Source organism: Geotrypetes seraphini, chromosome 7 (genome assembly GCF_902459505.1).
Source record: "Geotrypetes seraphini chromosome 7, aGeoSer1.1, whole genome shotgun sequence".
Taxonomy (NCBI): domain Eukaryota; kingdom Metazoa; phylum Chordata; class Amphibia; order Gymnophiona; family Dermophiidae; genus Geotrypetes; species Geotrypetes seraphini.
Window position 1 is genome coordinate 143,095,742 of NC_047090.1, and position 27,528 is coordinate 143,123,269.

The 27,528-nt window shown below is 41.9% G+C and overlaps 1 protein-coding gene across 4 annotated transcripts in view; it reads left to right on the forward strand.

Moving 5' to 3' along the window:
- ARID4A (AT-rich interaction domain 4A) overlaps nt 1-27,528 on the forward strand; it is a 236,072-nt gene that overhangs the window by 195,549 nt on the left and 12,995 nt on the right. For all 4 annotated transcript variants that reach the window (XM_033952272.1, XM_033952273.1, XM_033952274.1 and 1 more), the window contains exons 18-23: nt 1,909-1,987; nt 5,144-5,345; nt 8,277-8,339; nt 16,573-17,718; nt 17,864-17,968; nt 22,878-23,087. In XM_033952272.1, coding sequence (XP_033808163.1) covers nt 1,909-1,987; nt 5,144-5,345; nt 8,277-8,339; nt 16,573-17,718; nt 17,864-17,968; nt 22,878-23,087 — 1,805 coding nt within the window. The remainder of the gene's footprint in view (nt 1-1,908; nt 1,988-5,143; nt 5,346-8,276; nt 8,340-16,572; nt 17,719-17,863; nt 17,969-22,877; nt 23,088-27,528) is intronic.

The following is a 27,528-nucleotide window of genomic DNA, read 5'->3' on the forward strand; positions in this document are numbered from 1 at the left end:
GAAATGGCTGCTGGGAGTTCTCGTAGTCTCTCGAGACTACGTCGGGAACTCCCTACAGCCATTTCCTGATGGCGATCTGCACGGGGCAGGAGCGTAGGAAGATCGCTCCTGCCCCGAAAGCCCTCTAGACCACCAGGTAAGGCCAGGAAGGAGGCAGGGAGGTGGGGGTGGGTCAGAGCCAGATAATCGCGTTTTTTTGGCATTCGCGGTCCGGCTCTGCCCGTATCCCCCGCGAATGACGAGGGAGAAGTGTAGTAGTAGTAGTGCGCCTCTCTGATCTGCTGAGCTGTGCCTGGCCATCTGAAGCTGTAATACAGGCTGGAATGTATTGTTTTCTTTCACATCTTTGGGTGGTGAAAGGGGGGGGTCAGTAACCACTGGGGGAGTAAGGGGGATCATGCCTTAATCTCTGCACTGGTCACCTAGTTAGCTTTTTAACCCTTATTCATTTTTAAAACTGATCTATCCCCAAATGTCTAAGGGCTCCTTTTACAAAGGTGCGTTAGGGCCTTAACATGCAGAATAGCGCACACTAGACCTTAACACCAGTATTGAGCTGGCGTTATTCTAGAAGCGTACTGCGCGGTAATTTTGTGCATGCGCTAAAAACGCTAGCGCACCTTAGTAAAATTTTGCCTAAATGTTTGATTATTGCCTAAATGTTTGATTATCCCTGCAGAACATCCAAGTCCTAAGCCCGCCCAAAACACATCTCGTCTATAAATGGGATTATGCATGTAATTGCCAATATAGAATTTGTGATTAGCATGCAGCACCTAGTGCCTAAATTTCAGCAATCTTTTCAGAATTACCTCCAGTGTGTAACACAAAAATTATATGTGTTATCACAATCTAATTAGTAGACCGCCATAAGAAAAGTGCTAGGCTTTCATCATACTATTTCTTCTTTCTATAATGTGTGTGCTAAAGATGCATTCCTGCTAACAAGAATGTCCTGATATGAATATCTTTTCAAAATCCTATTATCTTTCTCCCTCTACTGTAGTACTAATTCTTGCCATCGACTCAGTAGTATTTGGAAGAATTGCAATGTGATCTACAGGATATCTGTATTTATTCTGGGATTTAATGTTTATTACTTGAAAATAAATAGTAAAATATTTTACAAATTTATTTTTATGTTGTTCCTATGTACCACCTTCCTTAAAACTTGTCTTCTGATTTGGCTACTAAGACACATGCTTAGCTCACAGGTGTTCTGTGTCTGTAGCAATAATAAAAATTTTAAAAATCCCACAAATCAGTTAAGTCGCATAATATCTCCTAATATATCATTTAGATATACATTACTTTAAGATTTATAAGAAGAGATCTTATTGAGAGATACAACATTGCTTGGCTTCCTGATGCAGCGATTCGAGCCTGTGTCAAGGTCAGGGTTCTATACATATTTTTGAGATAAGTGCATTTACGTTTATTACTTATTTTGGACACGTTGGGATATTAAAGTACACTTTTGTGCAATGATTAGAATACCACAAATTATCACTAGTTCTTTGTAACTCCATGGTTGTGGTCTGAAAAAAGTTGATCTGTGAACACATTTAATAATTTAATGATGTAAATGATATATTGGGAGATATTATGTGACTGTTTACTGATTTTTCATTTTTTGGGCTATATTTCCCCTAGATCTTTTCTTGTGAGTTTTCATAAGGTTTTGCCCTGATTTGTGTTGGGCAATAAAATAAGTAGCAAGTGAAAAAAATATAAAAAGATATGCATTTTACCAATTTACTTGTTGCTTAATTAACATAGATTGATATTTTTGGTAATACCATACATTTTAATGACCATAGTATGTTTTAGGTAAGCATCTTTCACATAGGCTGTTGATTTAAAATATAGAGATTTTGTATTGAAGTATTTTTTCCCTTTTTTGTAAAGATATGATGAGTGGGTAAAAGCTGACAGAATTATCTGGCCTGTGGACAAAGGAGGACCAAAGAGAAAACAAAAGAAAAAAGTAAGTGATTGATCAACTTGTACTTGTCTGATAAAATCTGCCATGTGAACCTTCTGAATGAAATTTCTCTGAGGACAAGATGAATCCTTTTCATAAATCTAGAAATCCTTCTGAGCATACCTCACTAGTTCATGTACTTGTCCTTACGCAACTCAGTTTGCCGTTTTCTGAACAGTACACGTGATTTTCCTCTGACTGCTGTACTTAGTTACTTTGCTTTTTAAAGTAGGGGGTTTTTTTTTCTCTCCTTTTGGGTTGTAAATGTGCACTGGTGCTTTCCCCCCTTTTCTCTAAGTAGGTTTTTTTATTTTAAAAATGTATTCTTTCTTGATGCTTTTAGAAACCTTTTTTCTACTTCGGCTGTCTTTTAAAAATAAAATGTTCAGTTTTTCTGACAATACCTGAAAAAAGGCCAGCAACTTAAAATAAGTATAATATGGACAGTTCATGACTGACCATGACTTGTGTAGGGGAGAATCATAAGCGCATGAGTTTCAAGTTTTATTTTGATTTGATGAATCGCTTATTCAAATTTGCTAAGTGAGTTACAATAAAAAAGGTAAACATACTTTTAGACATACTATTTAAAATTTAAAAATGATGGGTTGACCGACAGACTTACAAACTAATCGATACACAAAGGATGGAGGAATAAAGTTACAATTCAGTGTTTTAAAGTAGAAAAAAGAACCATAGATGGAAAAAAACATTAGGGAGGGAGTAGTATAAACCTGGAGGGTAACTACTTTAAGATTTAAGTATAATTTAAAGATTAAAAGCATCTTTGAAAAGAAAACTTTTTAAGTTATTTTTAAAATGGCTAACGTCATTTTCATCTCTTATATATTGAGGCAAAGTGTTCCAAAGTTGCGGGCCATCACCGAAAACATATCATGTCATCGAGTTCCGATAACTTTCAAAGAGGGGACTACTATAAGCTTTTGGTTAGTGGTCTGAAGAGAACGCGGTGTATTATAAGGAATAAGCATTCTATTAATAAATTATGGTTCATTTGTGGAAAGGGTTTTAAATACTAAGAGTAATGTTTTAAAGGTGATAAACTGTCCTATGAATTTCACTCTACTTCAAGGGTTCTCAGCCCAGTCCTCAGAACACATTGAGGGGAAGATGCACAAAGCTCCACACAACCCAGCAACGAAAGCTGGGTTGGGAGTATTTTTCTTTTGCCAGGCTATGCTCAGACAATAGCTTATAAAATCACATGTATGTTAATTGTGCAGAGCAACCTGATAAAAGAGGGGAGGAACTGTGCTTGGCACCTACTCTGCTCAGAATATCAAAGTGGTAGCACAGCTCTCCCCCCCCCTCAATCCCCCCATCCTGTCACAACAAGTTCCCTCTGCTCCTTCCTTCCCTCCTGCTGCCTCCTTTCCCAGTGCCATTCAGCTGATCAGGGATTCTCCTGCCGGTTCAATTGATCGCAGCTCTGGGAGCAGTGATGAGCTGAACCAGAGAAGTCCTGATCAGCAGAGCCGGCTCTGCTCTCCGGTGCTGCTCAGCTGATTGGAGCTTCCCCTATCGGTTCTGCTGTTTGTGGCTCTGGAGCTGCGATCAGCTGAGCTGGCTCATCTCTCTGGTGCCGTTCCCTTCCCCTCTGCCTGCTACTCTCTGATGCCACTCAGCTGATTAGGTCTTTCTGTGAAACCCAATCAGCTGAACCAGTAGAGCAAGCAGGGTTGCAAGCTCAGCAGCAGCTAGTTAAAAAAAGATTTAACCTCTCCTGTTGTGCATGTGTTTGAGCATGGGTCCTGTGCCTATGTTAGGCATTGGACATATACAACACACGCACAACAGCTAACGGAAGCTCCAGACCTGCTGTAAAACTTTTCCTGTTAAAAGGTGGATGTTCCTTTCTCTTCCTTTTTGAGCATTACAAGAAGTGCTCATTTAAATACTAATAAGCTCCTTGTAATGCTTTTGCATAGGGTTCACAGTGGCTGCTACCGCTATCGGTAGAAGCCCAGAAGAACCCTTGTCAGTAGAGCTTCCTTGCAAGTTAGCTTGGTTTTAACCACTCTTACTTGCAAGGAAAACTTTTGAGCATCAGGGCCTAAGTCAGTTTAGTTTTCAGGGTATCTACAATGAATATACCAGAGAGAAGTTTGCATACATTGCGTCCAGCACATGCTAATCTATTTCAGGTATATTCATTGTGGATATCTTGAAAACTCAATTGGTTGGGTGTGTCCATGGCCACTACAGCGACCCACTGGATTTTACTAGCAATATTAGAGAATCTGGCACTGAGTTGAGATTCCCTTGGTCTAAACATAAACCTCTTGATTTTTTTTTTAAATGCAGATTAATATTAGCTTTATGGAACCAAATTCAGCCTCCCTGAGCTCTCTTAAAAAATTTGAAATGGTTTTCCACAAAATAAAAAGGGATTATCAACTCACCAAAAAAAGTTCATACTGTCCCTTATGGATTTTTGTTTTCCCATTCTTTGAGACCCCAATTGTGTAACTTGGTGGTTCACCTCATCTTCAGAGAAAGTGAAGTAGCTGAAATATGTAAAGTGTTTTATGAAAATAATTTGTAGCCAGATCCACTGTTTTCCTCTTCTGAAGTTAGATTTAGTAATAGAATTGAATTCTTGCAGGGTGGAGAGTACCATTGGGGGGAGGGGACGGCGGGATTGGGGAGGGGAGGTGAGGGGTATTGGATAGGCACTTAGTCATGGATAGGAAAGTGGGCTTCGGTGGGGGAGGGGGTGGTGCAGCATCTTCAGGGCTCATAAGAGTCCAGGGCCTCGGGGTGCCTTTCCACCCTCATTAGTCTCGCTCGCCCTCTGTAGGAGGTAGTTTGGTTGATGTTACTCTTCTTTTGTCCATGCTTGTTGTATTATTGTATATGATGCATCATTGATTGTACTTTGCACCTTAGGGGTGCCCTGGTATTGTTTTTGCTATTTGCATCAATAAAAATTGTTTGAACCTAGAATTGAATTCTTTACATCCACAGAGGGACCTTCATTTTTTCACTAGAATGACAACACCCACTTACATGACAGCACGTTTCTCTATTTCCAGAGAATAATTGTTAACAAGAAATCAACTTCTTTTTAACAGTATTGAGTTAAATGGCAGAAAAATATGAAACTTTATTTGACTTTGAAATGATTTGTATATTCAGAATAAAGAAGATAATGAAAAGGATGATGGAAAGGAAGAGGAGAAACAGAAAGCAAAGCGTGGCCGTCCTCCTCTGAAGTCAACTCTTCTGTCTAACCTTGCCTGTGGTTTATCCAAAACGCCAATCAATGAGGGAAAGACAGGTGCCAGAAGTGCACGCAACAGCTTACCAGAAAGTTCACCACTAACTAATGGAACAGAGGGTACATCACTTATCAGGCTTTGATACTACTATTTCTTCTTTCTGTGTTGTGTGTGCTAAAGATAAATTCTTGTTACAAAAATGTCCTAATAAGCACATCCTTTCAAAAGCCCATCTCTTTCTCCCTCATCAGTGTTTGGAAGAATTGCAGTGTGATCCATCAATAATAATAAAATGCTAGAGGCGCATGCGCTCTTGAAAATTTGTGAGCGGTGGCGCCGTGAGGTGTGCTTCTGTGCCAATCCTCACGGCGCCTGCGCGTGATTGTGCAGAAGACACCAGCGACTCCTCCCTCCCGCTCCTCTTCAAAGCGGCCTGCTGAGGTTCGCCAGCTGCTGTAGCAAACCTCGCATGCCGCTCTCCACCTCCGTGCAGAAGAAGGAGTCGCCGTGTCACCTCCCGTCCTCACTCGCCGCTGATCCTCCTCTTCAGAGCAGCCTGCGATTGTGGCCGGCTTTAAAGAACCTCGCAGGCCGCTCTCCAGCTTCAGTAGCACGCTCCCTCTGACACACGGGATCGCGTCAGAGGGAACGTGCTACCGAGTTGGAGAGCAGCCTGCGAGATTCGCTAAAGCCGGCCACCACGATCGCAGGCTGCTTTGGTGAAGAGGAGCAGGCCAGAAGACGCCTGGAAGTTGGGAGGGTAAGAAGGGAATCAATACCGGGAGCCAGGGGGAAAGGGGGCTGCTTTGGGGGGAGGGGTGTGCTGGGGGGAGACAGAAGGGGCCATGGAGAGGGAAAGGGGGCTGCTTTGGGGGGAGGGGTGTGCTGGGGGGAGACAGAAGGGGCCATGGAGAGATAGGGAGAGGGAAAGAGGGCTGCTTTGGGGGGAGGTGTGCTGGGGACAGACAGATTTGCTCGGGGGGGGGGGGGAGACAGAAGAGGGCCATGGAGAGACAGTTAGGGAGAGGGAAAGGGGCCTGCTTTGGGGGGGAGGTGTGTCCTGGGGCAGACAGCTTTGCTCAGGGGGGGGGGAGACAGAAGGATACAGACAGCGGCCAAGGAGAGAGAGAGAGAAAGAAACACAGACAGACAGACATATCTATTCTAGCACCCGTTAATGTAACGGGCTTAAAAACTAGTAGAATCTATATATTTATTCTGGAATTTAATGTTTATTAAATTCAGGTACCATAGATGTTTAACTTGCCTTGAACTACTACTGAAAAGGCATAAGCTAAAAAGCCATTGATTTAAAGCAGTAATACTATCTAAACAAAAGCTGCATAACTGTGGTCCTCAAGGTTTGCAAACAGGTTTTAGGTGATTGTATATCCCTGGGCTGAGAGCCAGGTTAATTTGTACCCTTTGCCTCCTGGGAAATCAAAGTAGTTCCTCACTGATCTAGCTTCTGCAGATTAGCAGATGATTGGTCTGTTTCTTGGATTATTTTTTTCTCTTTGCGTGTTTTGTTTATACTGCTTCAATTTGTCTCATTAATTGCTAAAGTTTTCAAAAGGAGCAATCTAAATATTCAATAATTTAACATACAAGGTTTGATACTTAATATTGTACCACACTCTAAGACTACCTATGTAATAGTATTTAGTAAATAAAACAGTTAACTTGTTAGTAATGCCATATTTCTTAGACTTCTTTGTGCCCCTGAGTCAGTGGTTTTAAAAATTCAGTGTGATGCCTTCTTGATGTTTTGATAAGGGATCAACAGGGCAGATATCTAGTTTAATTGGATTGGTGTTGGTGGGTACAGCTAAGCAAACTGAGATTTCAGTTTCACTTTTCAGGACTGGAACAGAAAAAGAGAATTTTTGGTAATTATCTAAAGGAATTATCTAAAGAGTTACGCAGTTCATTTAAAAGGGGGGGGGGGTGGAATGTGTATACCATCTGAATGTTTACCTATGTAAATAACTTGCCTGAAAACTGTACTCCACCCTCTTTAGTGCAGTGACTTATCTGGAGGAGAAAAGGTGTTGGAGATAGGTGGTTGAAGAAAAAATGGCTTAGGTTTTGTCATATTATCTTCATGCATGCATTAATATTTGTTCTTAACCCAAATCTTCAAACAGGGTCTTGGCAGAGCCATGTGGGTACTTTGTGCTTCATTCCCCTGTAGAGTATCCATTTGAAAATGGGCCAGTATGGATGTGCTTCCTTGGAAGCTGGTAGAATATGCATATGGGTTTAAATTAAAATCCCTGTAAAAGCTTTCCTTCTCCTGATTTCCTCTTACTATTTCTATCCTCTGGATAAAATAACCATGCTGTAACCAATGTATATACCTTTACCTATACTCAGACTAGCTTATGTAAGTAGAATACATATTCGTGGGGGCTAGGGGCAAAGCTACCCCACGAATACCAAAAAATTGCAAATAATTTTAGGGCTGACTCTGACCCACCCCCACCTCCCAGACCTCTCCACTGTACTTACTTTTTAAAGCCTGGTGGTCTAGCAGTGAAGCAGGGCAGGAGCGATCTTCCTATGCTTCTGCCCTGTGCAGAGCCGGGAACAAAAATGGCTGCCGCGAGACCACAGGAACTCACAGCAGCCATTTTTGTTCCCAGTTCTGCACAAGGTAGGAGTGTAGGAAGATCACTCCTGCCCTGCTTCACTGCTAGGCTACCAGGTTTTTAAAAGTAAGTAAGTGGAAAGGTCCGAGAGGCAGGGATGGGTCACCCAGACAAAAACTGAATAACCGAAGTTGCGAGTTCTGAACCTGCGAATATGGAGGAAGATGTGTAATTCTGAAAATTTTCTTCCTCAGCCCTTCATATTAACTTTGACATTAGAGCAGCATAAAACATAGTACATGTTAACAGCCGAAAAGAATTTGGTCCGCTCAGTCTGACCATCCCTGTCTACACTGCTATGGTTATTTTCATTGCAGTCAAGTTTTGGTGGTTGGTTTGTTATGTTGGGTTTTTTTTTTTGTTTTTTTTTTAAAAAGCTAACTAAAATTATAATTTTAGGTATTTTTCGAAGGCGGACAAGACGGAACTCTGGAGTGTTTGATTCTGATAGAGGATCGAATGGTGAGCGATATCAATTACCTCTTTTTCTCTATTCTGTTATATTCCTCCTAGATTTTAGTGCAAAACAGTTTTTTTTATTAGTAAAAGCAGAAACAAGATCAACAGCATAACCATATAAATACCTTCAGCCAAGAGTACATAATGAAACCCCCCTCCCTCCAACCCCTATCAGCAACAATCCAAGTTCAAAGTACAGTAATATCCCAACCTGTACCAGTACACACATTTATGTAACACAAACCCAACCAACCATTGTCCCATAAACTGTACTAACTAATAGGCGCCCCCTGCCACCCTCCCTAAGGTCCGCCTAAATCTCTCCTTCCCTACCAAACAATCCCACCACCCAGCTTTACAACTCATTCAACAGAAGACTGTGAGCTATATTCAGGCCTCCAGAAAAGCCTCTGCCCGAATCATCACATTAAAAGCCTGTGAGAGCGGCCCCATGATCTCCTCTCCCAACAACTTCAGACAGTAAAAAAGGGGCAATAAAAAGGCCACTAATCAGATCCAACAGGCCCTAACTATCAAAGAAAAGACTGCACAGGCTTACCACCTGCTGGAGACTTGAGAAAACAGACTGATTGTAGTTGGGACTGCACAGCCCTCTGGTACTATTGCCAAAAGTCAATGTGTCTCAGTCTCCACCTGCTGGCAGAGGAACGTAAACCCATCTATTCTGTGCCAGTCTGGAGGGTCTAAATTAAAGAAAACTAGCAAATAAGAACCTAATTTCTCCTTATGTAATTAGCAGTGTGTTTTTTTGATGGGGGTGGGTCGGGGGAAGGTTAAATACAAGCTACTTAAATGGATAATTTTGGGCATTTAAATTGATGTACAGTCAAAATTATCCATACAAAAATGTCTGGTGTTACTTAGCCATGATCTAAGTTGTATCTAAACATTGATACTCAGCTGTGACTGCAGCTACAGAAAGATTGGTAAGCCTTGGTTGAGCAAGTATTGCTGAATATCTGTGTTTTAACTTGAAATTTTTTTTAGCTGTTTAAAACAGGTAGATTTTCAACACATGGCAAACGTTTCAAGTTTAAACATGAATATTCAGCAATATTTCTAAATCAGCACTCACCAATCCTTCTGCAGTCTTAAACTCAATTCATGCAGTCACAAAGTATGACCTGGATGGCACAGTAAAATGATGCCCTATGGAGTGCCTGCTGAAGTCATGATCCTAATTCTCTTTGAAAGATAAATTTTATGTACTTTAGTGCTATATTCCCTTGTCAAGAATGTGGCCAGGATGAATTTTTCCCATCATATGTTATCAGCTATGAAATAATTGCTGGCAATAGCAGAATATAAACAATTTAACTGTAGTTAACTGTATATCCTTCTTTTACTAATGGTTTGCCAGGCAATACTTGATGGTTCAACTAATTATCCTCATTTGATAATTGATGCTTGGTTTTCTTTTTTTTTTCCCAATTCTTTATTCATTTTTCCATCTTCCACCAAGTATACAATATTACATAAATTGAATCATACACATCACTTGAAATTCTTTCTAATATCATCTAAATACATAAATTTACCCTCTCCCCCACCCTCCCTTTTCACAGATATTATAATCTAAATTCAATATACATATGCTATATTCACAAATATTGATTAAATCTATATTATAACTATATACCCCCTCCCATAATTATAATTATCCCAGGACAAGCAGGCAGATATTCTTGACTGATGGGTGACGGCACCGACGGAGCCCCGGTACGGACAATTTTAGAGTGATTGCACTCTAAGAACTTAGAAAGTTCTAGTAGGCTGCACGCGCGAGTGCCTTCCTGCCTGACAGAGGCGCGCGGTCCCCAGTTTCTTAGTTTCCGCGGAGCTAAGAAGTCACATTTTTCAACGGCTGTTGAAATTTTTTCTTATACGCCTTCCCGCTCGCAAAACCTTTTTGGGAGTTTTTTCCCTTCTTTCTTTTCTTTTTCTAAAAAAACAAAAAAAAAACCGAGAGTTTATTTCTTTATTTTTTTTTTCTTCATTTCAGTTTTGCCCCGGCGGGGCCTACTGCCACCATCGAGGCCTCGGCCTTCGATTTGGCAGAAGCCGTTTTCACTTTCATGCCCCCCCAGCCAGGGTTTAAAAAGTGCCAGCGGTGTGCACGGCCTATATCCCTCACGGACCCGCACAACTGGTGCTTACAGTGCCTGGGTCCTGAGCATCAGGCTTCAACCTGCACCCGCTGTGCCACGTTAAAAAAACGTACATTAAAAAATCGCCAGATACAACAGCGATTACTCTTCGGTGCCGATATGTCCGATCCTGCGGCATCGACACCGGCATCGGCCCCATCACAGTCGGCACCCACTTCGTCGACATCGCACCGGCGTCGCATCATCCAGGTAAGCCGGCTAAGAAGCCTTCCCCGCTGGAGCGTCCTCCGCTCTCGATTGCAGCGAGCCCAGTCCTGCCGACCGTGAGGCGCCCGCGGAAGCGCTCCGCCCCTATCGAGGTGAGTCCGTCAACCTCGGGCTCCTCATCTTCGGGGCGTCGAGCAGCACCGCAGGTACCGCAAAAGAAAAAGGCGGTACCGGTGCCCTCTTTGGATGAGCGCATTGCAGCCGTCCTACAAACGCAGCTCAAGGAGCAGTTACAACAACTCCTTCCTGCTCTATTGACACCGAACCTTCCGGTCCCGGACCGGTCTGAGCCGCCGGTACCGGCAGTGGAGCAACCTTTATTGTCTGCGTCCACTGTCTCGGTACCGGTTCACTCGGCCTCATCGATATCGATGCCAGTTCTTGCACCGGAACCAAGAGCCCAGCATCAGTCGGTGCAGACTTCGGCACCGCTGCAGTCGGTAACATCTCCCGGTACCATATCTATGAGGTCGGGTAAGTCGGCACGTAAATCCCGACACCTAGAACCCTCTACTCCGGAGTCTCGAGACCGTAGCTCCCATATTAGGGACCCTGATCTGTGGGGTGACTCCGAAGAGCCTTTTCTTTCTGAGGGTGAGTGTTCCTCGGATGAGGATGATCCTGCTGCTCCAGATCCATCCTCAAAACAGGATTCTACATCTTTCACTTCCTTCCTGAAAGAGATGTGTGAATCTCTTTCCATTCCTTTGGAGGCTGAGTCTAAAAAATCCAAGGCCTTCCTTGATGCCCTTGACTTCGATCAGCCTCCAAAGGAATTTTTGAAACTCCCTCTTCATGACATCCTGAGGGAAACTTTCTATAAGAACCTAGAGACTCCTTTGACCATCCCAGGAGCTCCCCGTAAATTAGATTCATTATATAAAGTAATCCCTATTCCTGGATTCGATAAGCCACAGCTTCCACATGAATCTCTGCTTGTGGAATCTACACTTAAGAAGTCCACGGGAGCCAGTGTATATGCTTCTGTCCCTCCTGGCAGAGAGGGCAAAGCCATGGACAAATTCGGTAAGAGGTTATACCAGAATGCAATGTTAGCTAATAGATCTGGTAATTATGCTTTTCACTTTTCTTTTTATCTCAAGCATCTCCTTACCACCATGGCTTCCTTTGAAAGGTACCTTCCTCAGCGGAAACGACAGGCTTTCCACCACTGCTCGTCTTCTCTTTTCCAACTCCGTAAATTTATGGTAAGATCAATTTATGACACGTTTGAGCTTACCACTAGAGCCAAGGCCATGTCTGTGGCCATGCGCCGCCTTGCCTGGCTTAGAGTATCCGAGCTTGATGTCAACCATCAAGATCAGTTGGCTAATGCCCCATGCCTGGGGGATGAGCTCTTTGGGGAATCCATGGACTCGACCACCCAAAAGCTCTCCACCCATGAGACTCGCTGGGACACTCTGCTCAAAACGAAAAAGAAAGCTCCACCGGCACAACCTTTCAGACAGCAGTCGGCCTATCAACGCCGTTATGTGGCTCGTCCATTGCCATCAGCTCCCCAGCAACCTAGGCGTCAACGTCAGCAACAACGACAGACTCCTAGGCCACAGCAACAGCAACCTGTGAAGCCACCTCCACAGCAAAAATCTACGCAGCCCTTTTGACTTGATTCTCCAGGGCATAGCCAGCGTCCACACATCTACCCACCTACCTCAACCTATAGGTGGCCGTCTCACTTTTTTCCTCAGCCGGTGGGAAGTTATCACTTCGGACCAATGGGTCCTCAACATCATCCGCCACGGCTACTCTCTCAACTTTCAGACCCTGCCTGCCCAAAGTCTACCAAGAGAGTCTGCTTCGAACACTCCTCAGTCTTCCCTCCTTCTCCAGGAGGTTCAATCCCTCCTCCTTTTGAACGCCATAGAGGAAGTTCCTCTAGATCAAAAGGGACAGGGATTCTACTCCTGTTACTTTTTAGTCCCCAAAAAAACAGGAGATCTCAGACCAATTCTAGATCTTTGCGATCTCAACAAATGCTTAGTCAAAGAAAAATTCAAGATGCTTTCTTTAGCCACTCTCTACCCTCTTCTCAATCAAGACGACTGGCTATGCTCCCTCGATCTCAAAGAGGCATACACTCACATACCGGTCAATCTGACCTCCAGACAGTACCTCCGTTTCATGATCAATCACTGTCATTACCAATACAAGGTGCTGCCCTTCGGCCTTGCCTCCTCTCCAAGAGTGTTCACCAAATGTCTGATTGTGGTGGCGGCCTTTTTACGCTCTCACCACCTTCAGGTCTTTCCTTACCTGGACGATTGGTTGATAAAGGCCAATTCATCTCAGACAGTACTCCTGGCCACCAACCAGACCATCCTGTTTCTCCATCTTCTGGGGTTCGAGATCAATCTACCCAAATCTCATCTCATCTCCACTCAGAGACTTCAATTCATTGGAGCGGTGTTAGACACAGTCCTCATGAGAGCGTTCCTGCCGTCCAACCGTCTTCAAACTCTTCAGTCTCTATGTCAGCAGGTGCTTCCACAACGTTCCATCTCCGCCAAGCAAATGATGATACTCTTGGGTCACATGGCCTCCACAGTTCATGTCACACCCTTCGCACGTCTTCACCTGCGCACTCCTCAATGGACCCTAGCTACCCAGTGGTCCCAAGCGACGGATCCCTGCTCACGACACATATCTGTGACATCGTCTCTTCGTCAGTCTCTACAATGGTGGTTGATATCCTCAAATCTCTCCAGAGGTCTTCTGTTCCATCTACCTCCTCATCAACTTGTCATCACCACCGACGCCTCCCCTTATGCCTGGGGAGCTCATTTGAACGAATTCCAAACTCAAGGACTTTGGACAGCCCAGGAAATGAAGCATCACATCAATTTCCTGGAACTCAGAGCGATGTTTTATGCCCTCAAGGCCTTCCAACATCTTCTCTTTCCTCAAGTCCTCCTGCTGTGCACAGACAATCAAGTTGCGATGTACTACATCAACAAGCAGGGAGGGACAGGCTCTCGCCTCTTGTGCCAGGAAGCCCAGAAGATTTGGGCTTGGGCCACAGATCACCAACTTTTTCTGAAAGCTATCTACATTCAGGGAGAACAGAATTCTTTAGCAGACAAGCTCAGCAGAATTCTTTAGCCTCACGAGTGGACACTCGATCCTTTAACTCTACAGTCCATCTTCGCTCAGTGGGGCACTCCTCAGATAGACCTCTTTGCAGCTCCTCACAATCACCAGCTGCCCCTATTCTGCTCCAGACTCTACTCTCCTCACCGTCTGGCAGCGGATGCATTTCTCCTCGATTGGTCCAATCTGTTCCTGTACGCTTTCCCTCCTCTGCCTCTCATGTTGCGAACCTTGTTCAAGCTCAAGAGGGAAAGAGCCACCATGATTCTGATTGCTCCACGGTGGCCCAGGCAACATTGGTTCTCCCTTCTACTTCAACTCAGTGCCAAGGAGCCTTTTCTTCTTCCGCTGTTTCCTTCTCTGCTTACGCAACATCAGGAGACACTTCTGCATCCCAACCTTCCATCTCTGCACCTGACAGCTTGGTTTCTCTCGGGCTGACTTCTCATAATACTTCTTTGTCTCAGCCCGTTCGTTCCATTCTGGATGCCTCCAGGAAACCGGCCACTCTGCAATGTTACCATCAGAAGTGGACACGATTTTCTTCCTGGTGTCTTCTTCATCAACATGATCCCACTTCCCTTGCTGTGGAGACTTTGTTGGATTATCTACTTTCTTTGTCTGACTCTGGCCTTAAGTCTACTTCCATCAGAGTCCACCTTAGTGCTATTGCTGCTTTTCATGAGCCAGTTCATGGAAAACTTCTCTCGGCTCATCCCTTGGTGTCCAGATTCATGCGGGGTCTTTTCAATGTGAAACCACCTCTTAAAGCCTCTCCTGTAATCTGGGATCTCAATGTGGTTCTTTCCGCCTTAATGAAGCCTCCATTTGAACCTTTGGCTACCACTCCTTTCAAGTTTCTCACTTGGAAAGTACTTTTCCTTATTGCTCTTACCTCTGCCAGGAGGGTCAGAGGTAAGAGCACTAGTTGCAGATCCACCTTTTACGGTCTTTCATCATGACAAGGTGGTTCTGCGTACACATCCAAAGTTTCTCCCGAAGGTTGTCTCTGAATTCCATCTCAACCAATCCATTGTTCTGCCTATCTTCTTTCCGAAACCTCACTCTCATTCTGGAGAACAGGCTCTACATACTTTGGACTGTAAGAGGGCTCTAGCTTACTATTTAGAGCGTACTAAGCCCCACAGATCAGCTCCCCAACTCTTTCTGTCCTTTGATCCGAATAAATTGGGACGTCCTGTTTCTAAACGTACGTTGTCTAATTGGCTGGCAGTGTGCATTTCATTCTGTTATGCTCAGACCGGACTGACACTGGAAGGTTCTGTCACGGCACATAGAGTTCGAGCTATGGCAGCATCTGTAGCTTTCCTCCGCTCCACTCCTATTGAGGAAATCTGCAAGGCTGCTACTTGGTCCTCAGTTCATACTTTTACATCTCACTATTGTCTGGATGCTTTCTCCAGACGGGATGGACACTTCGGCCAATCTGTTTTGCAAAATTTGTTTTCCTAATGGCCAACCTTCCCTCCATCCCTCTTTTTGTTAGCTTGGAGGTCACCCATCAGTCAAGAATATGCTGCCTGCTTGTCCTGGGATAAAGCACAGTTACTTACCGTAACAGGTGTTATCCAGGGACAGCAGGCAGATATTCTTGCGTCCCACCCTCCTCCCCGGGTTGGCTTCTTAGCTGGCTTATCCTAACTGGGGACCGCGCGCCTCTGTCGGGCGGGAAGGCACTCGCGCATGCGCGGGGCGGCCTACTAGAACTTTCCAAGTTCTTAGAGTGCAATCACTCTAAAATTGTCCGTACCGGGGCTCCGTCGGTGCCGTTACCCATCAGTCAAGAATATCTGCCTGCTGTCCCTGGATAACACCTGTTACGGTAAGTAACTGTGCTTTATACTTTCAATGTAAAAAGATGTCTAATCATTACAATAAGTTGTCAATGGCCCCAAATCTACTTAAAATTATTATAATTCCCTTTTTGTATAGAAATTATTCTTTCCATCTTATATATATGGCATAATGAATTCCACCAGAAGCCTTGTGTAATTTTTCCAATTTCTGGTGATATGTTGAATGGCGACTGCTGTCATTATTAATAAAAGTTTATTATTATTTGATGAAATTTGACTCTTTTTTTCTCATTGACATTCCAAATAGGATTGTATCATATGATAAAACTACATGGTTTTCTAATAAAGAATTAATTTGTGACCAAATTGATTTCCAGAAGGCCATAATACAGGGACAAAAGAGTAATAAATGATCTAAAGTCCCTGCTTCCAGATTACAATGCCAGCATCTATTAGACTTGGAGCTATCCAACTTTTGTAATCTAACTGGGGTCCAAAATGCTCTATGTAACAAAAAGAACCAAGTTTGTCTCATAGATGCAGACACTGTACATCTCATTCTCCAAGACCAAATTCATGGCCATTGAGATGCAGAAATCTGATGCTTAATCTCAATGCTCCAAATGTCTCCAAGACCAGTTTTTGTTTTTTTTATTCATAAATCCAGATATCAATTTATACCACTGTGCGGCCTGGTGTCCCAAGAAATCCGTTTGAAAGCATAAAAATTCCAGACTATATTGACATTAAGATTTTTCCATTCAGGGAACCCCTCCTGAATAGCCTGCTTCAGCTGTAACCATTTAAAACTTTGTGATTTGTTTAGACCATATTTATGTTGCAGCTGTGAAAAATCAAGCCGTTTACCATTTAAAATAACATCACTTTTTCTTGATGCTTGGTTTTCATTTGCAGACTCAAGCTCATCTGACAGTGAAATAGATGAGACTTCAAGGATTTTATTGCTGAATAAAGAATTTGTTCCTGAAGTTACAACCGAATTGGAAGAGAGTGAGGTGCTACTTGATGACCTCGATCAAGAAAACCCAAAGAATTTGCATACATTGCAAGAAAATAAAAGGACTCCTGTAAAACTATTAGAAACATTGAAGCAGGAGGTTGAGGAAAGTGAGCAAATTGTACAGATATATGGAAATAAAACAGAGCAAGTAGAAGAAATAAAAAAAGAAAATGAAAAATCACCAAAAGGGAAAGGGAGAAGGAAAGCAAGAGACCCCTCTTTGGAAAATGCAAGGTTTTCATTGGCAATCCAAGAAGAATTAACAGAGCTTCACATAGAACCTGAAAGATTAGATCTTTCTGCTTTTCATAAAGAGTTTCTACCAGGTTTTGAAGATGAAACGGACCCATTGTGCGACTCCACAACAAAAGAAAAGAAAGTATTTAAGAGGAAGCCACTGGAACAATTGTCACCTGAGAAGAAGATGCGGATTGAGTGTGAACTGGATGTGCCAAATATAGTGGTAGAGGAAAAGACTGTTGAATGTATTAAGACAGAAGAATGTAAAGACTGTAATACTGAAGAAGTGCTTGAAAATGAAAATGTGGAAATGCCCTCTCTAACAGCAGAGCTAGATCAACAGATGCAGGAGCCTGCAAAGGAAGACTTCAGCACACCATCTTGTGAACTGGGCAAAATCTCTTTCAAAGAGGAGGAGGAAGAGGAGGACACTATGCCTCAAATTGGCCCAGAAACCCTGATGTGCCATGAAGTTGATCTGGATGATTTTGATGAAAAGGATAAGAGTACCAGTGAAAGCACAGCAATTGAGAAGTCTGAGCCCAATACTCCAACTTCAAATCCTCCTGCCTTACCTCCTGTTGTTCAGCCAAACTTTTCAGCAGTTTCTCCCCTTGCACTTAGCCAGGATGAATCGCACAGTATAAAAAGTGAAAGTGACATAACTATTGAAGTGGATAGTGTGGCAGAGGAGTCTCAAGAAGGGCTTTGTGAAAGCGAGTCTGCAAACGGTTTTGAGGCCAGCACTACATCAAGCAACTGTAGCGTGACCATGCAGGAAAGAGATCTCAAGGAGAGGGGTACGTTGATTCCTTTGTGTAGAGGGAAAGTATTAAGCATGTGTTAGAAAAAAAAAGACTGTGCCACAAATCTTTCAAAAAGAACTTTTTATTCTATTCAGCAGGTATGGGTTTGGGATTTTTACAAAATGCCATTCTTTTTTAGGTCAAAAAAGACTAAGCGATGGTAATAGTACCTCACTGGCAAAGAAACAAAAGCGTAATCCAAAGCGAGGAAGTGCTAAATTCAAAAATGAGAAAAATGGAACAGGTGAGCCTTCAGAGGATGACATTTGGGCTACAGTATTGTGAACACCTTTTAAATCATACAATGAAACATGTCAGACATAAGCATACCGCTCTTTCTCTCTCTTTCTGGCATTTGACTATGAGAGTGCCATTAAAGAACAACCAGTTGTAATGTTTTCTGCTTTATTTGATGTAGTTGTAAAAGATGAGTAGAATGCTTGCCAAAAATGAAAGGATTTTGCTGTTCATATACTTCAAAGTTTCACACACACTCCACTGTTGCGTTCCAAACATTCCCAACCCCTGCACTTCCCTTAGAGCTGAGCCAGTCTTTCATACGGGTAAGAGGACGCGCAGAATCTAAATTATGCTCCTGCCTGGCTTATACTTGTGGTTTGGGTGTATTTTTAAAAGACTATTAAAATGGTATTTATTCTGTAATATGAAGTATGGGTGTTGAAAAACTGTTTTATTCTGTAGTGAAATAATGGATATTGTGATTGAGAGAAGATGTATTTTTTGTTGTTTGATTTTTATATGGGTGCTTGTTATGTATATTATGTATGTGATTTTGTGATCCACTTTGGAAAAAGCGGACTGTAAATAAACTGTATGGCATCCTATGCTTTTCAAACAGTGAGTCTGACCCTAGTGACAGTTCCCATCCCTTCCATAATCTCTGGTCCATCTACCTTCTTGTCATTCCCTTCTGTTGGTTCAACTTTCCCTTTCACTGGCAGGAGGAAATGTTTTTTTTGTCATATGTGGTTCCTCTGCCCAATTCAGAACTTAAGACCTTACGTTCAAAACACTTACCATGACAACCTTTCTGATGTGTTCTCATTTTCTGGGGTTTGCTCTGACCAGTTGGAAATTGTCTTTTGTTTTACATGTACTTTACATACACATTAGCTTGTATTATAGGGGATCATTTAAAGTTAGCTGCAATCTCCCTGCATGGTGTGTAGTTTTATTACTGTTTTTAATGCTGTATGTTACTAATGTTGCTATATACTGGTTTGTCAGTATTACTGAATTGGGCTGAACACTGCAACTTTCAAAGTCTATAACTGAAAAGCTGCTCTCAAAGAAGAGACAAATCTGAACAAGGTAATAGAGAGTGACAAGGGGACAAAAATTCATCCCCATCCCCTCAGTACATTTTTAATTCCTGTCCCTGCAGTCTTAATTTTCTTCCCTGTGTCTCCGCGCTCAAAGCAGAAATGTGATTTTATACAATTTTATGAGCCTAGTGCATTGCAAATAAACATTTTAAGCCTATATGTATAAATATTTGCAGGGAAGTTGAAAAGAATGCCATACTCTGCATGCTTTCCCTACTTATTCACATGCAATTTATAGTTGCTCTGAATAAAATTCAGTTACTGGATGTTAAGTGCAACTTAAAAAGAATGCTGCTCCCCCCTGTATGAGCACTTATGTTACTGATTGTTTTATGCGCATTGTCTGCATTCCAGGGAATTATGTATCAAAAAAATGAAAACAAATGTACAGAAAAATATTTACAATATTATGGAAATATATGGGGGTATTTTAATACTTAGGTTGCCAGTCCAGTATCTTCCTGTTGGCCATGTAAAGTGTGATATTTCAGCAGCACTAACCAAAAATCCTGAGGTTACTAGCAACCATAAAACCTTAATGTTTTCGGTAGCTTGCCAAATGGCCCCCAGGTTTCAGCTCCCCTAGCCTTTAGTAAGGGTCTGACTTATCAAAGATTAGGTGCAGCTAATATAGATATGTATTATCTGTACTTAATAGAGCTGCAGGCTGAGAACCAATTATGTCACTGCTGCTGCTTGAAATCTTGGACAATTCGCACAACCATCCATTGATTCGGGTATAAAACTTAAATTGTAAGCCCTCTAGGATGATGAAAATACCTAGTGTAGCTGAATGAAACTTGCCTGATGCTATTATTGAGAAAGGTGCAATCTAAATCCCAAATCCAGCAACAGGCATACTTTGAAGTAATACGGAACACTACAAATGTCACCCAGGACCTGAAGAGCAATTTTGCCATCCCATAACAGTAACATCCATGAGTCATGTAACGAGGGCCTACTTAGGAAAACATAGTACCAAACACTGCAAAGCGTACTAAAGCATCAATAAAACTATTGGAAAACTAAAGACAGATTAGAACAGATCCATCCTGCACAGTTAATGCTAACAGAAAACCACGTCTCTTTCATATGTGCAGAACACATACAGACCCTCACACAGTACAGAATTAACTAACCACAAATTAAAAAATAGAGACACACAGAAAAATATTAAACTGAATCCCCCAAAAGCCACAGTGCAACACCAGAGAGAGAGAAAGAAAGTTATATCCCCTGTACTGTGCAAAATATAAAGATAGTAGATGTAAATTTCTAAAACTGGCATATTATAATCACTACATTAAAAGTTAACACCTGTTGTGTATGTATCTCTCCCTCTCATACACCCCCACATTCAGCATCTCTCTCTCTCTCCCTTGCACCCTTGGTCCAACATCTCTCTTCTCCCTTCCCCCATGCAACATGGCTGAGAGGAGATATGATTGAACACTACAAAATCCTGAATGGAGCAGAATGGGTACAAGTGGATTGATTTTTCACTCCATCAAAAATTACAAAGACTAGGGGACATTCATTGAAGTTACAGGGAAATTCTTTTAATATTTTTTCACTCAGAGAATAGTTAAGCTCTGGAAAACATTGCCAGAGGTTGTGGTAAGAGTGGATAGAGTAGCTGGTATTAAGAAGGCTTTGGACAATTTCCTGGAGGAAAATCTGTTATTGAGAAAGAAATGGGGCAAGCCACTTCTTGCCCTGGATTGGTAGCATGGAATGTTGCTACTCCTTGGGTTTTGGCCAGATACTAGGGACCTAGATTGGCCAATGTGAGATTGGCTACTGGATTTGATGGACCATTGGTCTGATCCAGTAAGGCTATTCTTATATTCTTAACATTCTCTCCCTTTCTCTGCCATGTCCAACATCTCTGCCTCTCTCCCACTATCCACCATCTCTCTCTCCCCTTATTTTGTGCCCTGAGTCAAACATCTCTCCCTTCCTCCCACCATAATTTTTAACATTTTTCCTTCTCTCCCCGCCCCCCTTTCCCCAACATTTCTCCCTTTCTTGCCCCTCTCCTTGCAGTCTCTCCCTCCCATCTACCCCATATGTAATATTTTTCCTTTCTCACCCCTTTCCACCTCTTTGCAGTATCTCTCCCTTCCACGCCTCTACCCCATGTCCTACAATTTATTTATTTAAAAAACATTTATAATCCGCTTTATAAAAATAAATAAATAAATAAAAGCGGCTTACAATTAACATATATACAGCCTTCAACAAATATACATCATAGAAATCCACATAAAAAACAATTGTCATAATGTGGGCATCTTAATACACTCATCTTAGAAGAAGATAACATCGTCATAACTGAAATTAAGTGCAACTAGCAAAGAAATGCTTATGCAAAAAGATAGGTCTTCAGCAGTTTTCTAAAGTATAACAAATTTCCATAGAATCTCAGCATGCCTGTCAAAGCATTCCATAAGGCAGGTCCAGCAATGGAGAAACAAATTTTTTCGTTCTCACATATCATGCTGTATCCCCTCTGCCTGTATCAAGGAGCAAACGGTTCTCAGATCTCAATGATCTTAATGGTCTGTACAATAACAGACACTTAACCAAATAGTCCAGCAAGATATCATAGATACCCTGTTGAACAACCTTCAAAATTTTAAATCGAATGCGAAATTGAATTGGTAACTAATGCAATTTTTTTAAGATAGGAGAAAAGTGTTCATAGTGAGACACTCCCATCAGCATATGAGCCACTCTCAACCCATGTGCAGCATCTTTTCTTCCTATCCCTTCCTCATCACACTTACTACTGACTCTCTTGCTGGCATCAGGGTTGTAGGCTGGGCTCCTACACTGTATGCCGGCTTCAGTGGGTCAGAGTCAGCGGCAGGGATTGCTACAGGCTGCCTGCCGTTAACCCAGAAACCTCTCATCTGCTGCGTCCTGTTCTGGCAGAAACAGGAAGTTGTGAAGGCGGCAGAGGAGAGCCTTCCAGATTAATGGCAGGCAGCCTGTAGGAATCACTGCTGTTGACTCTGACCGTTGAAGCTGGAGAGTGAAGAGAGGAAGGTGCAAGGACCGTGGGAGCCCAGCCTGCTTCCCCGACACAAGTGTGGAAAAGTTCTGCATGACTGGGTGGCTGGGCAGGCGAGCCAGACTCGCCCATTGCTACACCCCTGCCCCCTTTCCTTTACTCTGCCATCCATCATCCCTCCCTACATCCCTGCTCTGCCTGCTATCTGTCCATCCTTCTCTCCCCTGCCATCTGTACCTACAGCCTCATAACCTACCTTATCTCTGGTGCAGCATTGTGAGACTTCATGAGGTCTCGGCAGGCATTTTGAAAATCTTTAGACTGGCGTTGGCTCTAGCAGGGAGAGGAAAGAGTTGGTCTCTTTCCTGCCTCTGAAGAAGCCACTAGGGACATTAGAAGGTAGGCTTGGGGAAGGTGCCCTGGGTCCCCTTTGCTGTGGTATTACTGTGGCAGTGGTTCCCACAGCACTACCATAGAACGGTCTACCACTACCATGGTAATACTGGGCAAAATTGGCAACTCCCGTTATTGTGGGAATTACCAAGGTAATGATTACTATTTGCTTTCTACTAGGTAAAACAAAAATAAATTTTTGAGGGGCTGGGAAGTTTTGAGGAATGGATGAGAACAGGATCGAAGGGGAGTTAGAGCTCAGATTTGGCCAGCAATATCCATAAATTGAGGAAATAAACATCTTGGGTTCAGTCTCTTGTCATAAGAGACCCTGATGCCTGTAGTTGCTTTATTAGATACAGTATTTAGTGATGGTAATTATATATTATTTCATACAGGACAAAGCAGTGACAGTGAAGATCTTCCTGTCCTTGAGAGCTCAAGTTTATGTACTCCAGTGAAACACATATCTGTGTCCAAACCACAGAAGCTTGCTAGATCCCCAGCAAGAGTGGCATCACCTCACATCAAAGATGGGGAGAAAGAGAAACCAAGAGAGAAACATCAGAATGCTTTACCTAGAATATACAAATGGAGTTTCCAAATTGGTAAGTGTTATGTATATTCTATTCAGTTAACTATTACTTCACTAAGTGGAGTTTCCAAATTGGTAAGTGTTATGTATATTCTATTCAGTTAACTATTACTTCACTAAGTGAGAATACATCTGTATCTATTGCTGAACCTAAGTTTTAGGAGTTTTCTATTGATGTACCCTCCTTGACTATTTGATTCTCCATATGGCATATAGATGCTCTATTTAAAGACCACTAAAGTTCTAAGTTGGAGAGGATTTAAAAATAGTTGTAGTGAACTTGTTTAATGGGGGAAAAAATTATTTTTTCTTCTGAGAGGACAAGCAAGAGTGACCCCTTACAGATGGGTGATACTATATCATTGAGCCCATGCAGAGAAGTTTCTCCATCTTAGGTTATACCAGAAGTTTTTGAGAAGATGCACAAAATATGCTTGTGCTTCCCTGCTCATTGCTGTCGAGCAGGACCTCATTCAGCCTTTACTTTTCCACAGAGAAGAACAGACTTGTCCTACTGTGCTCAATGAGAATGTTTCAGACATTTTTTTCAGTTTGTTGTATGCAATATTTTTTGTTTTGGGTTTCTTTGTGGTGTATTTTTTTATGTGAACATCTAGTCAGGCCATTTTAAGGGCTCCAGGCAACCAAGCAAAGCATGTTTCAAAATAGTCACTTGATTTCACTGCAATTGTATTTTTCAGGGGGAAAAAAAAATCCTTAGTGGCTTTAGAATATCTATATTTGGGTCCTGTATCCCTAGCGGACTAGGTCCTTTAAGGCTTTTATGTGGATGATTTATTTTTATGTGGATGATTTCAGTGTACCTTTGGAACTTTGACACTTTCAAATAAAGTCCATTTAGGAACATCGTCACTCCACAGAGTTGTTTTGGTTTTCTTTGGATTTTCTTCTTTGTGGATATTTTGGGGTCAATTCCTTTTGTTTTTTTGCTTAATGGCTTTAGGAAATGCAAGCAGTGCAGCAAGACCATATCTAGAGTAGATACTAACAGTTTTTTGGGGTCTGATCACAAAATCTGCTGATGTCATTTGTGCTCCAAGATGACATAAAGGAGGCTTTGTGGCATGAGAGAATCTGTGGTCCTTCTACATTTCATTCATCAGCATCAGAAGCACTGGTCTTGAAAAATCCAGGTGTTACACCAAATATTGGGGATGGCATTGATCACTGAATTTCCTTGGTTCGATAAATCCCATCAGGAACATTTGTTGACCAAGTTTCATCCAAACTAGAAGTAGGATTTATCATTTTTGATGCTGAGAGCCCACAATGTCAGATGGAGGCCAGGGAGAATTGATGACATATTCTATCAGGGCGCAGCATCAAGATAAACTTAAGAACATTTAATTGCTATACTGGATTAGATCAGAGGTCCATTAAGCCTTAGTATCCTGTTTCTAAGAGTGGCCACAAATGCCTGGCAAGATCTTAAAAAGTAGTAAGTCCCATGTTGCTTACCCCTCAGGGTTAAGCATTGACTTCCCCAAATCTGCCTTAATTGTTTATAGATTTTGTTTTCCTCCAGGAACTTGTCAAAACTACACACTTTTGAACTGACCCTGTATGGAGAACCACTTATCCTCTTCAGTGTCTGTCATGAATGCCTCAAAAGGATCCAAGACCAGACCACTGATGTGCTCTAAATAACTCAGAAGGATGTGAACTCCCCCTTAATAGAACCCTCTTTACTGTCTACATTGGCAGTGTTTTGAGGAGTAGCTTAATAAGCTAGATGAATTCCTGAAACAACTCCTTGCTTAGTGTGACATCTTGAGATCAGCATAGTAGATGACGATATATTATATTCTTCTAGCTCATCCTCAAAATTGATGCCAAGGCTTCAAAAGGCCTTGGAGTTCATGTCCACTGCACTGCTGTTGATCTCTGGTGTAACAGAATAAGCTTCACCAAGTTACACACCCTTAATCAAAGCTAACCCCTCTAAGGCCGAAACCCAGACTATTCTTTGGAATACTTCACTGAGTTTGGAATCTGAGCATTTCTAGGGTTCTGAGCATGAACCTACACTGGTTTTTTGTGTGTGGGGGGGGACTCTATTGGCTTAGCTCTGGAAAGCAGAGCCTGAGGAATTCTTGTTTATAATTTTTGTTTGGAAAATGCAGAAGCTATTCAGTTCAAGTTACAGATGGGGAAGCAACCCAGAACAGAAATAGATATTCTCCAATTCCTCATGTCTTCCAAAGAAACTGGCAGTGCCTGTTCAAAGAATCCTTAAGGATATTTAGATGAGAATGTGGGGAGACCCCTCTCTACATCCAACCAGCAAGAAGGTGAATATTTATGTATAAAGACCAAAAGGCTCCCAGATTTAAGAAACATTTGACTAAGGAGTTTCAGGTCCCACTCCTTGGTGTCCCTGGGGAATGAAGCCCTGGATATTGGACATTTATGTGAGAGAGTTTTTCAGAATGCTATGCTTATCCCCTACATAGCTTCTTATTGGCTCTTCATAAGTCAATACATGCTAATGATTCCATACAAGATTGAGGCATTTTAACATCCTCTTCCTCATGATAGGTCTGTGCAGCTCCCATCATTAGTGGTTACAGCATAATATTTAAATTAATGATATTGCATTTTTAATTAAAAGATACAATTTTTTGACTTAATATAATAAAAAAACTACTTTTCTTCCTCCTGTGCTTTTAAGTTGTTTTTATTTTAACTTTAGGAGTAAATTTCATAAGTTGTTCAGATTGCTGTGAGCACTAAAGAAGAAAAGGTCAATAGTAAAAACAAAAAAACAAACTGCAGACTCCTATGTACTAGATGCAGGCAATGTTTATTATACCAAATATTTTATGCAGTTGAAAATACCACCTTATAACAAACCAAGGGACCTGACACGGTCCGTGTTTCGGAAAACACTCCTTCCTCAGAGGTCCTAATGAGAATGAATAAGAAAACTAAGTAGATATATATAATACGTAAATCAATATAAATTGGTGTGCAAAAAAGATAGATAAGATCCATGTGAACAAATGTATGAGATCATGTGCGAACAGAATGGAGAGAAATAGTGTCATCTATAATACATGCATATAACCACCGTGGTGAACATAATAATTTCACATAAGTATTACAAAAAATGATAATTGAAACCCAGAGAATATAGACTATTAGAAATGCTCTCAAACCTATGAGAGGTGCAACAATGTGCTTGAAAGTTATGTGACAAAAACACATGATGTGAAGGTGAATGACAATAAAGCGTATACATATACTGAACTTAGGTGAAAAGGTCAATAGTATCATTTCCTATGTGTTGGTTTTGTTTTTTGTTTTTTACAAAGAGCTTCCTTAGGGCTATACTACAGCTTGTAGGGAAATAGAATTAGACATCTGGAACATGACAAGCACGAGTGCACCAAAACAGACTTAGATTTGCTTGTAGAATTCAAATTTGTACTGTGAAGCAAATTCTAGTCGGTTTTTACCAAGAGACAAAATAATTACATGCATTTGTGGTTATTAAAGCATAGCTAAAGTTTGGGTATATCTGTGGTAAAGGTTCAAAAAGGCTGTTTAAATTTTTACATCCTGTGACACATTTGTTTAAATTAGAGTAAGCTTTTTATTTAATGTACACTGAGAATAGTTCATAGAAATCAAATCGGATCAATTAGTTTGAATAAAGAGTTGAATTGAGGAAAAGCAAATATGTATAACATCCTTGGATTTCAGCAAGACTTAAATGAACTGAGCAGCACCCTGATATGGGCCCTAAAATGGCTGACAAGATTAGAAACTGGTTGAGTCAGATGTGACACAAAGTCAGGTTAAATGATGGTGACATTAAGAAAATATTACTGCATTTTTCACTCCATAAGACGCACCTGACCATAAGATGCACCCTAGATTTAGAGGAAAACAAGAAAGAAAAAAACCCCATTCTGAACCCAGGCTTTGCACTCAGACCCCCCCACTCCCTGCCAGGCTCTGCCCCCTGCCCCCCCTCCCTGCCAGACTGTGCACTCCCCCGCCCCATCGTACCTTTTTAAAACACTCCCCTACCCTGTCCTACCTTTTAAAAACACCTTCCTGCCCCGTCGTACCTTTTATGTTTTAATGTTTATTAAGATTTTCAATAAAGTGCTAGAAACATCACAAAACAGTGCAATCCAAAGACTTTTATATGTGCACAAACCAAACCCCGCCCTCCCCACATATCATTAGTAACAGTGTCCAACAATCCATCATGTGGCATGAGACCCCTTCACAAATTCAATAGATGTCCATGGGCCTGGGGTGTAAGGTCCATCCAAAAGTGCTCCCAAATCAGACAGAAGCGGCGACCCAGGGCCATATCAAGGTCACCAGCCAGTCTCCTCTCCAGGGAAGCGTGTACAATCATTAAAGATCTCCATTGGCTATAAGTAGGCGGGTCCTGGGACAGCCAATTGGTCAAAATG